This window comes from Sminthopsis crassicaudata, chromosome 6 (assembly GCF_048593235.1).
Source record: "Sminthopsis crassicaudata isolate SCR6 chromosome 6, ASM4859323v1, whole genome shotgun sequence".
NCBI classification, from domain to species: domain Eukaryota; kingdom Metazoa; phylum Chordata; class Mammalia; order Dasyuromorphia; family Dasyuridae; genus Sminthopsis; species Sminthopsis crassicaudata.
This window is the reverse complement of record NC_133622.1, coordinates 114,486,755-114,503,704: the sequence shown is the minus strand read 5'-3', so window position 1 is coordinate 114,503,704 and position 16,950 is coordinate 114,486,755. Positions and strand designations below refer to the sequence as shown.

General features: G+C 34.2%; 1 protein-coding gene across 1 annotated transcript in view; it reads right to left on the bottom strand.

Moving 5' to 3' along the window:
- Window positions 1-2,950: 2,950 nt before the first annotated feature.
- Window positions 2,951-16,950, bottom strand: part of ZGRF1 (zinc finger GRF-type containing 1) — a 97,578-nt gene continuing 83,578 nt past the window's right edge. The window contains 6 exon segments of the mRNA XM_074275162.1: window positions 2,951-3,250; window positions 3,474-3,735; window positions 4,521-4,652; window positions 4,745-4,921; window positions 8,779-8,902; window positions 9,642-9,769. Of these exon segments, the coding sequence (XP_074131263.1) occupies window positions 3,117-3,250; window positions 3,474-3,735; window positions 4,521-4,652; window positions 4,745-4,921; window positions 8,779-8,902; window positions 9,642-9,769 (957 nt within the window). The 3' untranslated portion in view covers window positions 2,951-3,116.

Genomic DNA, 16,950 nt, shown 5'->3' with positions numbered 1-16,950 from the left:
TTTCAGGTTTATAAAAACCTGAGTCCCATGATTTTTCATGGTCAAGTGTGTAGCAGTGTTCTACTTTTCTTTTTAATAAAATCTATTAATAGGGAGGCTAGGTGGCACAGTGGATAGAGCAACAGCCCTGAAGTCAAGAGTTCAAATACTTAATACTTCCTAATATTTCTTCCTAGCTTCCTAGCTATGTGACCTTGGGCAAATCACTTAATCCCAATTGCTTCAGGAGGAAAAAAATCAGGAAAAAGGAAATCATAAGGGAATTCATAAGGTTAATCTGTTTACATTCTTACATGAGAGGATGATACTTATAATTCATAAGGATTTTTCCATTGTTAGGGCACCTAAAATATATATACATATATATATATATATATAGACAGAAGGCAGAACTGTGAGTTGAATGTAGGGATAATATCTATAAAATTAAAATTAAGGGATAAGGGAGAAATGTACTGGGAGGAAAAAAAGGGGAGAGGCAGAATGGCACAAAAGAGGCATAGAAGTAGCATGAAAAAGCTTTTACTTGGAGTGGGAAAGGGAGATGAGGGAGAATGAGTGAATCTTACACACATCAGAATTAGCTCAAAGAGGAAATAATATGTACATTCAATTGGGCATAGAAATCTATCTTATCCTGAGGAAAGTAAGAAGAGAAGAGGATGCAAGAAGCAAGGAGGGTAATAGAAGGAAATTTATATTGGGGAATAGGGTAGTCAGAAGCAAAACACTTTTGAGGAAGGACAGGATGAAACGAGAGAGAGAATAAAATAAACAGGAGTAATAATTGTGAAAATATTTTTGAAGTGTTTCTCTGTCTTATTTTTCAAACAGAAAAAGAGTCAAATTTATAAAAAATAAGAACCACTCCTCAATTGATAAACAAAACATATGAAGTTTTCAAATGAAGTAACCAAGTTACTTATAGCTATTTAAAAAAACTAACCCACTAACACAATTGATTGGAAAAATGTAAATTAAAATAATCTAAGATACTATCTTATACCTATAAGATATAGGTAATAGCCAGCTTTTGACTAGCTAATGGGCCAGAAAAGAAAAATTATAAATGTTAGAGGAAACATGGGAAAAATGAGACATTAATGAATTGTTGGTTGATTCAACAATTCTGTAGAGTACTTTGGAACTATGCCCAAAGGGCTATAAAATCATGCATACCATTTGATCTAACAATACCACTACTAGGCATGTATTTCAAAAGATTTTTTTAAAGGAAAAGGATCTATATGTAGAAAAAATATTCATACCAGCTCTTTTTGTTGGGGAAAAGAATCAGGAATTTAGGGATGCTCATCAATTGGGAAATAATTTAATTTTATTATGTGATTATGATGGAATATTATTGTTCTATAAAAAATGGTGACCAGATATTCTCAAAAAAACTTAGAAAGACTTCCATGAGCTCATGCTGCATATAAAGTAATATCAATGTTGTGGGATAATCAATGTGTGAATGACTTTATTATTCTCAGCAATGATTCAAGACTACTCTGAAGGACTTATGATTAAATAATGCTATCCATACCCAAAGAAAGAACTAATTGTTTCTGAATATAGATTGAAACATACTTTAAAAAAAATTTTTTTTCCTGAGTTTTTTTTGGGGGTGGGGAAGTTCTATTTTCTTTCATAACATGATTTTTATGGTAATATTTTGCATAATGTCACATGTGTTTTCTCATTGATTAGAGAGGGAGGGAGTGAATCTGAGCTCAATTTTTTTTTTGCTTTTTATATTCTGCTTATAAAATTGATAGAAATAATGATAAAATAAAAATCTTATTAAGCTTATAAAATGTTTAGACCATAAGGCAAAAATATAGATATTTTTGTTTTATTTTAAATTGTTTAATTAAACACAAAGTTAGGAGGCATAGTTTTATGTAATTTCAATTGCAGGCTATAAGATGGAGTTATCACTATAAGATATTTTAAATACTGTTCTACTGTATCTCACTATACTTGAAAAACATCAAAATTGCATTTACATATTATTTTCTTTTCATAAAGCAATGTATAAGCTGATAAAATCAGAAGCTAAGTCCTGCAATGGAAAGAGCACTGAGCTTAGGAATGAGGAAGACTCATCTTCATGAGTTCAAATCCAGACTCAGACACTTAACTAGAATGGCCTTAATCCTTAATCAATTTATCCTGCTTGTCTTGGTTTTCTAATCTATAAAATAATTTGAAGAAAATGGCAAACCATTGCAGTATCTTTGGCAAGAAAACTCCAAATGGGATCACAGAGTTGGACAATACATAACTGACTCAACAATTACAAAATTGGTAAAAATACAACAACAAAAAGAACATTCTTTGGAATTATTTATAAGGTGCAAAACTGCCAATTAGGATCTTGAGAAATACTGGACCCTATTACCATATTATTCATATCCTGAAATGCTAGGTTTGTAGCAATTTCTTACATGTTAAACAAGGAGAAATGATGCAAAAAACTTTGATAAGGACCCCCCCCCCCCAAAACCTTGAAAGAACCATGAAAAATAAGCCTCAATATACTAAGTGGTTTTGGAAATACAGACCCTGGAAGCAATTACTTCAGAAATTGTATAATCCTAGTATATGTCATTTTCCCATGTACATTTTAGTTTATATTATATTCTATATCACAGTACTTAAATAATTTGTATTTCTTTAGATGAAACCATTGTTGAGGTGCTTATTCAATATCTTGAATTTTGGGGGCAGCTAGGTGGCATAGTGGATAGAGCACCAGCCTTGAATTCAGGAGGACCTGAGTTCAAATCTGATCTCAGACACTTAACACTTCCTAGCAATGTGATTCCTAGCAATGTGACCCTGGGCAAGTCACTTAACCCCAACTGCCTCAGCAAAAAAAAAAAAAAAAAAAAAAAAAAAATGAAAGAAAAGAAGAATATATTGAAGTTTTTTTTTAAAACATGTATTTATTTATATTCGCCTCTCATTTAAAGGAACCATTATAAGCAGTGTGGGAAAAAATAAGGAGAGTAGACTAATATTTTCTGTATTCAGAATTTTCTAATAATAAAAAAATTCTTATCAAATGCTTTTTAATTCACATAAATAGCAGATTATATCACATATTTTTGTTAAAAAGATTTGTTTTTAGAATTCTTTTTTTTACTTTTTTCTTTTTCTTCTACCTTTTTCTCCAAATATCTTTTAAGAAGGAGGTTCAGGTGTGGCTCACACTGACTTGAATGCTGTAATCCATTTTCTTGCTCTGAAAAAGAAAATGCACATTTTTACTTCATCAAAGATATATTGGCAGAGCTTCCTAGGCTGGTGAAAAACATTTCAGTGTTTGAGAGAAAATAAAGGTAAGTTATAATCATATCTGAAACATGCCTAAAAAACAATGCTGCATTTTTTTTCCCAAGGAAGAAAAATCTTTCAGAAAACAAGTTTAATTCAATATTGGTAAGTTTTTCATATTCTCACTTTACCTTCACAGTATTGGATCACCTTTCCCCACAGTCTATTCTTCTTTAAACAGTCCAAATTCCCCACAATCAACAAGTGCCTTTTCCCTCTTGTCAGGGCAACATTCATTCTTTTTTCTGAGTCAATGAATCCAACTTGTTTTGTCCTCACACAAGACAGGATGATTATCTCCTTCTCTGCTCCCTGAAAGGCATCAACGGTGGACACCTGGACAGCCCTGAGGTTAGGATGATCACAATGTGCAGTGCTAAATAGAGTGCAAAGCTACAGAAGAGAGAAGATTGTTCTTTAAAGGTAGTTCTTTTGTGGACTACTCTTTGATGTCTCTGGTTAGGATACTAAAGAACTTTGGTCACATTCAACCTATAGGAGAAACATTCTTGAAGCATGTGCTGGCTGAGCATAGGTCACAAAATCTTACAGCTATTGAGTACACATGCTCAAGTTTAAACTTTCAGTTTTCTGGCAAATAGGCAATTTGTAATTCTTTATTCCTTTGCAGCCCTGCTTTATTTAGTTAAATCACTTCTGAACTATTAGCTACACAAACAGTATTAATTCCAAGGCAAAATCAGAACTAATCATCTATCCATTGATAATAGAATTTTTCTGAATGTACAAATTTTGGACAAATGGATACACTACTAATGAAAACAGATTTTTAAAAAGTACTTCAACATGTATACATTAACATGTAGTATTGCCCTTTATTTGCTACTGAAATGTAATAATGAAAGCCCATTTTTGAAAACAAATTCAATACCATCTGTTTCAAAACATAAAGCATGCACCATACTCCCTCCCCTCTAATGTGTTTATTTGCATTCTTTTTGTAACAGCTGTTAAATGAATTTAATTAAACCTTGTTAGACATATATTTAATTAAAGATACCAAAAGCCAGACCATTCAGACTAAAACCAGAACATTTCAGTTATAATCCTGTAAGTAACAATAGACTTTAAAAACCAAAGATGTAAAATTGATATAAAACATAAATACCAAATGGAAAAGTTTTATGGTCACATCTGGCTAAGAGATACACACAAACCTTGTACATTTGTGATTTGTATAATGTTATCACCCCAATCATGGATCCTTCTATTCCACTTGCAATCAGTGATTGAATAAGCTTGAGTGTAAAAGCTGCTTCTGCCACATTTTGGAAGCTTTCTTTTTCAATCTGGAATAGGAAATAGGTCTTAAATTACTCTCCATGAAAGGCCTACGAATCTTATAAGCAAAATTTTGTGGAGATTTAAAAAGTTTAATTACCTGTTCAATTCCTTTGACATTATAGAAACACAGAGTTGGCAACCATTCCAATAAAGGGCTCCTTTCTATTTCGGAAATGCCATTTATTAAGTTTCCTTCATAGAAGAGATCATTTGCTATAGCACTTATAGTAGGGTGACAACGGTACTGAGTTCTCAATAGAATTGTTTTGTGACCCTAGGGAGTTTAAGTGTAGAAAAGCAAGACAGGTTAAAAAAATCCAATATACTTATATTTTCCAATTAAAAGGAATAATAATGTTTAAAGGAATTTTTAAATTGCCAGATGTGATATTACATGGGTTAAGAGCTAAATAATGTTAAATTAACAAATACTAAAAATCAAAGATGTTAACCAAAAATATTTCTAGAATAAACCAATATAATTCTCCCAAACTACTGAATTTAAATATTTGTTTTAAATCAATTATCCAATAAAGGTTGTGTGAGATTGTTTTCAGATGCTAAGGGCAATTATAGCCTGGGCCAAAATTTGAAATGTGGTCCTTAGGGAAAAAAATTACAGACAACAGAAAATCCTGCCGGTAAATAATTTTCTTTCTCAGTTTATGGTAGAAGACTTCTTCCATGATGACACTGCTGGAGATCAATTATTTTGATAAATCAAAAGATCAAGATTCCAAGTGCTTTAGATTTAAAAACACCATTATACTTTAGTATAATAAGGATTTCTATCTGTCTTAAATTTTCTTAGAAATCTATTTGAAAATAGTTTTGAAATAATACTAAAGCATTTTGAAAAATTTTAAAAATAATACATATTAACAAATAAATATAGGACTAATAAACATGTAAGCAAGCATAACCTGCTGGAGGAAAAGCCAGCAATTTCTATAAGAGAAAAATCATACCTTGGTAATTAGCTACATTTCTTTGAAAGGCAAATGAGAGTCAATAGACATTATTCTGGGTCAGATAGAGCCTGGCATAAGGAAGATTCATTTTCCTGAATTAAAATCTGGCCTTGGACACTACCTGTGTGACCCTGGGCAAGTCACAATTTTTTTGGCCTTAGTTTCTTCATTTTAAAATGAGCCAGAAAAGGAAATGGCAAACCACTCTAGTGACTTTTCCAAGAAAACTCCAAATGGGGTCATGAGAAGTCAGATGAACTGATGGCAGTTTTTTTTTTTTTTAATTTAATAAAATAAATATTTGGGAAGATACCCCAAATTTTTTTCACATTATAGTGATTGGAAGTAACTCAAATGTCACATATACAAATTAAGATTTTAAAAGACTATTAAGTAGACGAGTTTTAAAATGTAAGCAAGTTATCTATGTGTATATATAAATATATATGCATAAACACACACATATATATACAAGCTAAAGGCTTACTTTCCTCTTTGCAGTTGATTTCCATTTCCTGAAAACCAACCCACTCTTCAAGCTGCATCTTAAATATAATCTCTTCCATTAAAACTTTCTTGATCTCTCAAGCTGAAAGTATCTCTTCTCCTCTGAACTTCCTCTTAGTGTTTTCTTTGTCATTCTCTTATGGACTTATGATTTTTTAAAAATTATATTAATTGTTTATGTATATGTCATATTTCTTCTATTGGCTTTCTAAGCTCCTTAGGGAGTTTATCTTTGTATATCCCTTTTATATCCCATAGTACCTAAGAAAACAGGCAATTAGTAAATGTAGGCTGAATACTGTTGTTTAATAGGGTTTGGATATATTTAAGAATTTAGGAGACAGGATTCAAATCTGTCTTCTTGACTAACACTCTATCTATTACACTGTCATAGTCAGCAATTAGTGAAAATACACATTATTTTGTGATCCTTAAATATGTATTACATCTATTTTTGTAATTTGGGGTCCATCTTCTAACTGTGACTAATGATGCAATTTTAATTTGTTGTGAAAACTTGCCAGGTCCTTGTTGAACTCTGTACCATACTTTGACCCTTCTTGATTATGTATATAAGTGACCATCTTTCACTTTATTCCTAAGCCATCATTGTCTGAGATGCCCATGTCTTTTCCTTACTCTGCCCTAGAAGATAGACTTACATTATGACTATGCAAATAATCAGTGGAACATTCTTAAAGATCCCTATATAAAATCCTTTCAAATTCCTAGTGAACAAAGCAATTACTACCAATCCCTTGAGTAGCCTAATTGTGTCTCTCCCTTAGCTGATGCCCAGGAATCAATTCTTCTTTCTCACAGGTATTGTCAAATTCCCTGATTGGTAATCCTGGTATCCCATCTTTCCTTCAAGTTTAACTGTTTGCTTCAACAACAATACTATATGAAGATGTATTCTGATGGAAGTGGATATCTTCAACATAGAGAAGATCTAATTCAGTTGCAGTTGATCAATGATGGACAGAATCAGCTACACCTAGAGAAGGAACACTGGGAAATGAATGTAAACTGTTTGCACTGTTGTCTTTCTTCCTAGGTTACTTTTACCTTCTGAATCCAATTCTTACTGTGCAACAAGAAATTTGGTTTTGCACACATATTCCTATATATACTATAACACATTTAACATGTATGGGATTGCCTGTCATCTAGGGGAGGGGGTAGAGGGAAAGGGGAAAATTCGGAACAGAAGTGAGTACAAGGGATAATGTTGTAAAAAAAATTCCCCATGCACATGTATTATCAAAAAATTATAAAATTAATTTTAAAAATTAATTTAAAAAAAAAGTTTAACTGTTTGAACCACTGCAAGGGCTTAAATCTACAACCAACCTCTGATAATAAGTGTCAACCAATGCACTGCTGATAAAGTCTCCTATAATGATTCCTGAAGTCAGCCCTTCCTATCAGAATCTTACTAAACTGGCTAGATGGGTAATAAGTTGGACCATATAGCCCTATTTAATTCAAGAGAAGTTGACCCAAGCTTAAACTATATTTCCTGGTAGCTATACCTCCTGGACAGGGTGGAATAGGCAGCCTAGCTACTATCCTCATCTTCTTCAGAAAAAGTAAGGGATTAGTCACTGAACCTTATGCTTTCCCTGTAGGTAAGCTTTTTTTCCTCTAGATCTCTGAGTCACTAATCAGGACTGGGATTAAGACCCTTAATAGCTTCACCTTCACAGGCAGAAGCTCCCACCTTCACCAAAGATAGAAAGCCTGAACCTCATACCTCCATGACAGGAAATTCCCCTCCATTGATGCCTTTTAGACATTTGAGACTGTTTAAGGCTAAAACTAGGACTGCTGTGTGATATTGTGTCCCAGTGGAAGGGAATTTCTTTCCCATTATGGTTATGGTGAAACTCATACCTATCATATACATCTATCATATCATATCATATAATCATCATATCACACCTAGTATGTGCAAAGATACTAATTGTAAAATAACTGCAAGATACTGTTTAATGTAGAAACCATAATTCATCACAAAGTAATGTTTTTCTTTGGGCTAAACTTTTTTTATTCAATGAACACCTATGTGTAAGGTATTGCACTATATCCAGGAAAAAATTTTTAAAAAGAGATTTGTTTTCTGACTCACCTGCATAAAATAATTTAAATCATCTATCTAAAAGATTTATGTGTTAAAATATACTGTAATTAGAGTTTTATTGTGTCAAAATATTGAGCAGGAAATATTTTTCAAATGAAATTATTTTCAACTTAAAATATTGTGTACGTCAATATGAACAGTAGAACTCTACTGTTAACCCAGATGGCCCAGATGTTAACAAACAAGAATAATGTATGCTTTAGATAGGTATAAATGTTGCAGTGAAAATCTTCCTATCTGTTTAGCTATCTGGTGTACCTGATAACAGTGTAGTAAAGTGTATTCTAATAAGATTTACTGTTTTCATACAAACATGGCCCCACTCAGCAGTGATTCTTCTGACTAAGCACTTAGTTTACATAATCTGAATTTGCACTCATTAAGTTGCTTTGTAAGTATGATTTTTCACATGTAGATATTCTGTTTTCCCAAATATAAGTTCCTTCACATACCCAAAAGTTTTGTATTATGATCTATAATCTTAATTTGGACAATGTCAACTTTACATACCATTAAACAAAGCCGGTCAAAGAGAGTCTGTTCCAACCCACTATCATGAACACTTTCAGAACCCTGAATGGTAGGAGGTAGCTGCTTGGGGTCTCCAACAAGAACTAGCTTTTCACAATTAAACCTAAAGCAAAAATTTCAAAAAATCAAAAAATTTAAATCAGGTTGACTGAAAAAAATTATCTAACACAAATTCAAATAAAGGAACAGATAATTTATATTTATTTAACTCAAAACCCATGTACCTTTGATGGCTTAGCTTTCTCAGCACATACATGCATATACACATACCCACACACTACACACCATTATATGAAATGCTTTATGAAAAGATTTTCCTGTCTGTGGAATGGCAGGAGATCCTCTCAATGAAGGGAAATTTTCAAACTTACTGATATCCAATGATGAAAAATCTGGAACTGGAGGTAACTTCAGGAAATCATCTAGTTCAACCCCTTCGTTTTATAGCAGGAAGAAACTGAGCCCCCTAGAGATAAGCAATTTTCCCTAAGATCTCACAGTTAGTGTCAGGTGAATTTGAAGGTAGGTCTTCCAATTTGAGAGCCAATACTCACAGTACATGCTGCCTCCCTTTCTCATACCTCAGTAAAAACCAATCTCTCTGTTACAATCTGATTGATAAGAAAATGGAGATTTCTCAGAAAATTAGACCTAGATGGGAGTTCATAAAGTTCATCTGTACCTACTTCTGAAGAAGAGAAGTTTTTCTTCTTTCATTTAGAAAAAAATATAATTTTCTTTACTACTTTTCTTCCTCTTAGAAAATAGTTAACTGATGAGAAGAATCTTCAGGATTGTGGAATTTTAAAGTATCTTTTTTTAAACAGAAAAATTTTAATTACCTTGCAATGGGCAAGAGTGAAGCAGGTTCTGTCATCTGACTGCACTCATCCAATAGAACTACTGGAAATTTAAGATTATTCATGCATGGGAATGGGCAAGCTGCACAGGTTATTCCAACTACTTGTACCTGTATTTCAAAAAATGATTCCATTATTAGTTAGAAAGTATTATCAGCTAAGCATCACTAATGGACTACCAAAAATTGCACTATATAGAACAGAATCAGAGTTCTGATTCTAAGACTGATTAATGACAATCTGAAATCTTGACCAGCTCACTAAAATTCCCAATGTTTCACTATTTCCACATTTTAAATGGAAGTAACTGGACTGCTTACTACTTAATTCATAGGGTTATCAATGAATATAAAGTGCTCTGAAGTTTTTAGAATAATGATGCTAAAAATATCAAATATGATATATTATAAATGTTTTGTCCTTTCAAATGTAACTAAATAAATACAGTATACATAATACTTCTCCCCAGATTTAAATTTTCAATAGAGAAGAATAATTAAATTTGTGAATTGTCCTTTATTTACAATTCAAATAAACCAGTTAGTTGTTTGGAATTTTAATATAACAAGTTAAACTTTAATTACAGATCAATACTATTAAATGAAAGGAAGAGTAGAAAAAAATTATATTTTGCAAATAAATATGTATCTCACAAGTTTTGAATTTCACTCCAGGCTGCTAGATTCTGATATTACCTACATAAATCTTGACTAAATTTATATTTGTCTTTTGGAAAAAGAAAGAAAATTTGCAAATTTAACAGGATCTTTTTTATCTAGAAGGAACCTTGGTGTTCCATATAGTCCATTTTACACTCAAAAGGAATCTCCATCCTAACATAGTGATAAATGGTGTTTCAATCTCCACTTGAAGATTTTCAAGGAGGGGAAACTCCCTCTTCAGGCAGCCCATTCCACTTTCATAAAGCACAATTTATGAGGAAGCTTTCCTGATATCAAGCTTAATGTGATTCTGCAATTTCCACTCACTTTCTTGGTTCTATCTTTTGGGGCCAAACAGAACACGTTTAATCCCTCTTCCATCAGCCAGTCCTTCAAACACTTGAAGACTTGTATCATGCTTCCATCTCCCTTTCTACCCCTAATTTTATATTCTTCAGGATAAACATTCCCAGTTCTTTAACATGGACTTTAGGCTCTCTTCTGGACCTCTCCAGCTTAATAATGTCCTTCTTAAACTGTGATTCCTAGAATTAAACACAATATTCTAAATGATATCTGACAAAGGCAATGGGGGCTGTCACCTCTTCATTACTTAGAAGCTAAACTTTCATTGTAGTCCCAAGTTTAGATTAGAAGAATATTGGTTGCCATATCACATTCATGCACTCCACTAGAGCCTTTATACATTTTTCAGACAAACTTTTTTTTTTCATCATGCCTACTCTTTCTAATAATTATAGTATTTTTTCAAGTGCAAAAATTTGCACTTCTTCATGCTGAATTTTATCCTATTTGATTCAATCCTATGCTCTAATCTGGGGCTTCTTAAACTTTTCCCACTTGGCAACCCCTTTTCACCCAAGAAATTTTTATGAAATCCCAGGTATGTAGATAAATAGAATATGTATACAAATAAAATATTTACTGCTAATAAACCATAATTCTGTGATCCCCCATTCAGTAATATGATCCATTGTGGATAAGAACCCACAATTTAACAAATTTTGGGGGCAGCTGGATGGGGCAGTGGATAGAGTGCCTGCCCTGAAGTCAAGAGGACCTGAGTTCAAATCCAGCCTCAGACACTTAATACTTCCTGGCTGTGTGACCCTGGGCAAGTCACTGAATCCCAACTGCCTCATCAAAAAAAAAAAAAGTTTTGCTCAAACTCAAATAGAATGGGATTCTTGATGGCTATATATGAACTTAGACCATAAATTAACATATCTGTGTTTTATTTTTATTTATCTTGTCAAACATTTCTCAATTACATTTCAATCTGGTTTACAGCACTGGGGACTTTTGCAGGTTGAGTTAGACACTTTTGCTCTTCTAATCAAAATCATTTTGGAGTCTGATTGTCATCTACTGCTAGCTAACCCTCCCAGCTTTCCGGCATCTGCAAAGCTGAGGGTAACACCTATGCTTTTATCCAAACCATTGATTCTAAGCATTCTTCCAAGTAAGAATTCCTGGGGTACTCCACTGGGGATTACCCTCTTAACATGGAACTTTTAATAACTATTCTTTAAGTCTGGCCATTCAACTGATATGAATCCATCTAATTTTATTATCGTCTAGACCTGCATCTTCTCCACAGAAATATGAGATACTTTTATAAAATGTTTTGACTTTTTCTAGGATTAATGAATACTAGCTGTACTTATTTTTTCTAATAAATTCTATTCTTGATTCTTATTGTGCTATTTGTGTATATCTCTTCATTCCTATACCTCCTTACTCTTTTGCTTTAATTCTGCTCCTTAACTTGCCTTGCTATTACTTAACCTCCCCACCATTCATGGCAGGGGGAGGTTTCCTTCTGCATCCCCTTCTTCCCCCCTTATTTCTTTTTTTTAAATTAAAGCTTTTTATTTTCAAAATATATGCATAGCATATATAGTGTACCTAGGATATACTATAACATATTTAATATGTATGGGAATGCCTGCCATCTAGGGGGAAGGAGGGGAAAAATTCGGAACAGAAGGGAGTACAAGGGATAATGTTGTAAAAAATTACCTATGCATATGTACTGTCAAAAAATGTTATAATTATAAAATTAATTTTTAAAAATGGAAAAAAATATGCATAGTTTTCAACATTTACCCCAAAAAACGTTGTGTTCCAAATATTTTCCCTCCCTACCCCCTACCCCCTCCCCTAGGTGGCAAGTAATCCAATAAACATGTGCAATTCTTCTATACATATTTCTATAATTATCATGCTGCACAAGAAAAATCAGATCAAAAAGGAAAAAAAATGAGAAAGACGAAATGCAAGCAAACAATGACAAAAAGAGTGAAAATACTATGTTGTGATCCACACTCAGTCCCCACAATCTTCTCTCTGGGTGCAGATGGCTTTCTTCATCACAAGATCACTAGAACTGGCCTGAATCACCTCATTGTTGAAAAGAACCAGGGAAACTAGGTGGCACGGTAGATAGAGCACCAGCCTTGAATTCAGTAGGACCTGAGTTCAAATGTGGTCTCAGACACTTAACACTTCCTAGCTGTGTGACCCTGGACAAATCACTTAACCCCAGCCTGGGGCGGGGGGGGGGGGGGGGGGGGAATCTTAACTTCATGATTCTGGGCAAGTCACTTAACCTTAAGAAAAACAAATAAATAAATAAATAAAATTTTAAAAAGAACCACAACTGTCAGAAACACAAACAGAATTGCCTGTGAAGCAGCCTAAGCCTATGACAAGATTAGAAAAAGCATTGGTTAAAGCTAAGAGAGAAGGACAGGATTAAGTGATTTTATACATGCATATCCTGTGATTAAAGAGATTAACTCTGTAGGTCAAAAAAGGAGAAGATATGCACCTTTAGATTTGAATAAAATTAAAGATTTGAAAAAAGCCCTTTTATGGGGCTACATCAGCTTATGTTAAAATGTTACTAGATGGTTTGTCTTATGAAGTCCTAACCCCGAATGATTGGAAATCCATAGCAAGGACATGCCTAGAACCTGGACTAAATTTGTTATGGCTTGCGGAGTTTCATGAATTATGTAAAATCCAAGTCAGATGCAATTTGGAAATAGGAGTTAACACAAAATTCACTTTTGAGCACTTAGCTGGTAAAGGTTGGTATGGAAAGAATTCAGAACAGATTAATTATACCATGACAATATATGAGCAAATTGCTAAGGCTGCAATAAAAGCTTGGGGTGTCCTCCCTGGACAGAAAGATCGGGGAGAGGCTTTCACTAAAATAGAGCAAGGTCTCAATGAACCTTTTGCAGATTTTGTGGGATGTTTGCAAACTGCTGTCAAAAGAACTATTGGAGAAAATGCAGCTACAGAAATAACGACCAGACACTGGCTAAGGAAAATGCCAATGAGATTTGCAAAAGAATTATATGGGGATTAGACAAAGATGCTCCTTTAGAGGATATCATAAGACGCTGTGCTACAGTGGGAACAAATGCTTTTTTACACCTGGACTATTATGAACATGGAAAGACAGGGTCCCTCCTGGCAAGGGACTTCTAGAGAAACTTGTCGATGTTTCCAATGTGGAAAAATTGGACATCTAAGAGCTCAGTGTAAATATGGAAATAGAGTGAGAAGACAGGGTGAAAAACCTAAAAAAAACCCTAAAAAAACCTAAAACCCCATGTCCAAAATGCAACAAAGGACTCCATTGGGCATCAGAGTGTAGACTAATTCAGGGAAACGGGATGAGGGGCCCAGGTCCAGGGCCCCAGGCAAAAAAGACTTGGGGCATGATGGCAGCTGATGTTACACCCAAAGAACCTTTAGAAGGTCAGGATTCTGATTTGATCGACCAGCAGAAAAGCAATCACATGGCAGAAAGGGATTACCTGATAAGTCAGCCAAAAGGCAATCAGATTGCAAAAATGGATTACACTTGGGGATTACAGGCCTTTTAAACCAACAGGGTTGTGTCCAGTGCAAACAACTCCAATGTAATTGTCAGATGATGAGAAGAGATTTAGAAAGTGGTAAATAGAAGGAAATTAGATAGGTTAACTGCCTGGGAGAGAGGGTTTGCTTGTATTTCTTCAGATGGAGAAGGAATCAGATGGGTGCCAGGGAGTCGTATTTGCCTTGTCCATTGGAGAGAGACAGAAAAAGAGAAAGACCTCAAAACAAAGGAGAAAATCTAAGAAACATCTGACACTGAAAGAGCATGGCTAATAAGAAGACTGTTAAAGAACTTTAAAAACCAGCAGGAATCATTGAATCTCCTAACACAAGATGAGACTAATGGACAATTTATAAATTCTCAATTTATGACTATTTGATCATGTTATTTGTTACATACTTCTAGTATGTACAATGTTACTATGTTATGTTACTATGTGTTTATGTGTAATGCTTCCCATATTGATGGATTTATGTTTCAAGGTCACGACCACCCTATGTTCTAAATCAAAAGAAAGGGGGAGATGTTAGGTTCTTACTAAGTGCTAATGAGATGAGATATTAGGTTTTTACTAAGTGCTAAGTCAGTACTTAACAATTTTCTAGTTCCGGCCTTTACTGGGAGTTTGACTTGTGAATTCCTGGGGAAGAGCTTGCATGCTTAGGAAAAGCAGGTTCATTGGTTGAAGTAATTTTTCCCAGAAGCCCTTGCATTATCCTACGCCCATTCTCTGGGAGGATAAAAGAGGGCAGTTCTGGAGGAAAAGAGAGTTTTGTCTGAACGAGACTTGAGGCTGCTCTCTGCAGGAAGGGAAGTCGGCTCTCTACAGAAAGAAGAATCTGTCCGAGAGATTTGAGTTGACACAGCAGACCTCTTTCCAGAGAGCGATCTGGCAGCTTCTGGAGACAACAGCACATTACAATTCTCCAATTGATAAATGGTCAAAGGATATGAACAGACAATTTTCAGATGATGAAATTAAAATTATTTCCACTCATATGAAAGAGTGTTCCAAATCACTATTGATCAGAGAAATGCAAATTAAGACAACTCTGAGATATCATTACACACCGGTCAGATTGGCTAAGATGACAGGAACAAATAACGATGAATGTTGGAGGGGCTGTGGGAAAACTGGGACACTGATGCATTGTTGGTGGAGTTGTGAAAAAATACAACCATTCTGGAGAGCAATCTGGAATTATGCCCAAAAAGTTATCAAACTGTGCATACCCTTTGACCCAGCAGTGCTACTACTGGGCTTATATCCCAAAGAAATACTAAAGAAGGGAAAGGGACCTGTATGTGCCAAAATGTTTGTGGCAGCCCTTTTCATAGTGGCTAGAAACTAGAAAATGAATGGATGTCCATCAACTGGAGAATGGTTGGGTAAATTATGGTATATGAATGTTATGGAATATTATTGTTCTGTAAGAAATGACCAACAGGAGGAATACAGAGAGGCTTGGAGAGACTTACATCAACTGATGCTAAGTGAAACGAGCAGACCTAGGGGATCATTATACACTTCAACAATGATACTGTATGAGGATGTATTCTGATGGAAGTGGATATCTTCCACATAGAGAAGAACTAATCCAATTCCAATTGATCAATGATGGACAGAATCAGCTACACCCAGAAAAGGAACACTGGGAAATGAGTGTAAACTGTGAGCATTGTTTTGTTTTGTTTTTCTTCCCAGATTATTTTTACCTTCCGAATACAATCCTTCCTTTGCAACAACAACAACAACAAAATTCAGTTCTGCACATATGTATTGTACCTAGGATATACTATAAGATATTTAATATGTATGGGAATGCCTGCCATCTAGGGGAGGGGGTAGAGGGAAGGAGGGGAAAAATTTGGAATAGAAGGGAGTACAAGGGATAATATTAAAAAAAAAAAATTACCTATGCATATGTACTGTCAAAGAAAATGTTATAATTATAAAAATTAATAAAAAAAGGAAAAATAAAATAAAATATAATTGTAAACTTGTTTATTTAATTTTGTAATTAAAGTTTAATGAATAATAAATTATTTTAATAAATTTAATATGAAATTTAAAAAAAAAAGGTATGCACAGTTTGATAGCCCTTTGGATATAGTTTCATACTGCTCTCTAGAATGGCTGGATCAGTTCACAACTACACCAATAATATATTAGTGTCCCAGTTTTCCCACACTCCCTCCAACATTTATTATAACTTCTCCTGTTATTTTAGTCAATCTCAGAGATGGGTACTGGTGCCTCAGCATCTTAATTTGCATTTCTCTAATCCAGGAGTTCTCAAACTTGGGCCAGATGCTGCCCTATGAGGATGGTTATGCAGCCTGCCCGGTTATGGCAAATGGGCTGAGGGGCGGAGAAAGAGTGTGAGTTTTTGTTTTTACTATAGTCAGGCCCTCCAACAGTCTGAGGGACAGTGAACTGGCCCCCTATTTAAAAAGTTTGAGAACTACTGCTAATCAATAGTAATTTAGAGCATTTTTTTATATGACCAGAAATGGCTTTAATTTCTTCATCTGAAAATTGTTCATATCCTTTGACCATTTATCAATTGAAGTATGGTTTATATTCTTATAAATCTGAGCCAATTCTCGATATATTTTAGAAATGAGGCCTTTAAACAGAACCCTTGGATGTAAAATTTCCCCCCAGTTTTCTGCTTTCCTTCTAATCTTGGTTACATTGGTTTTG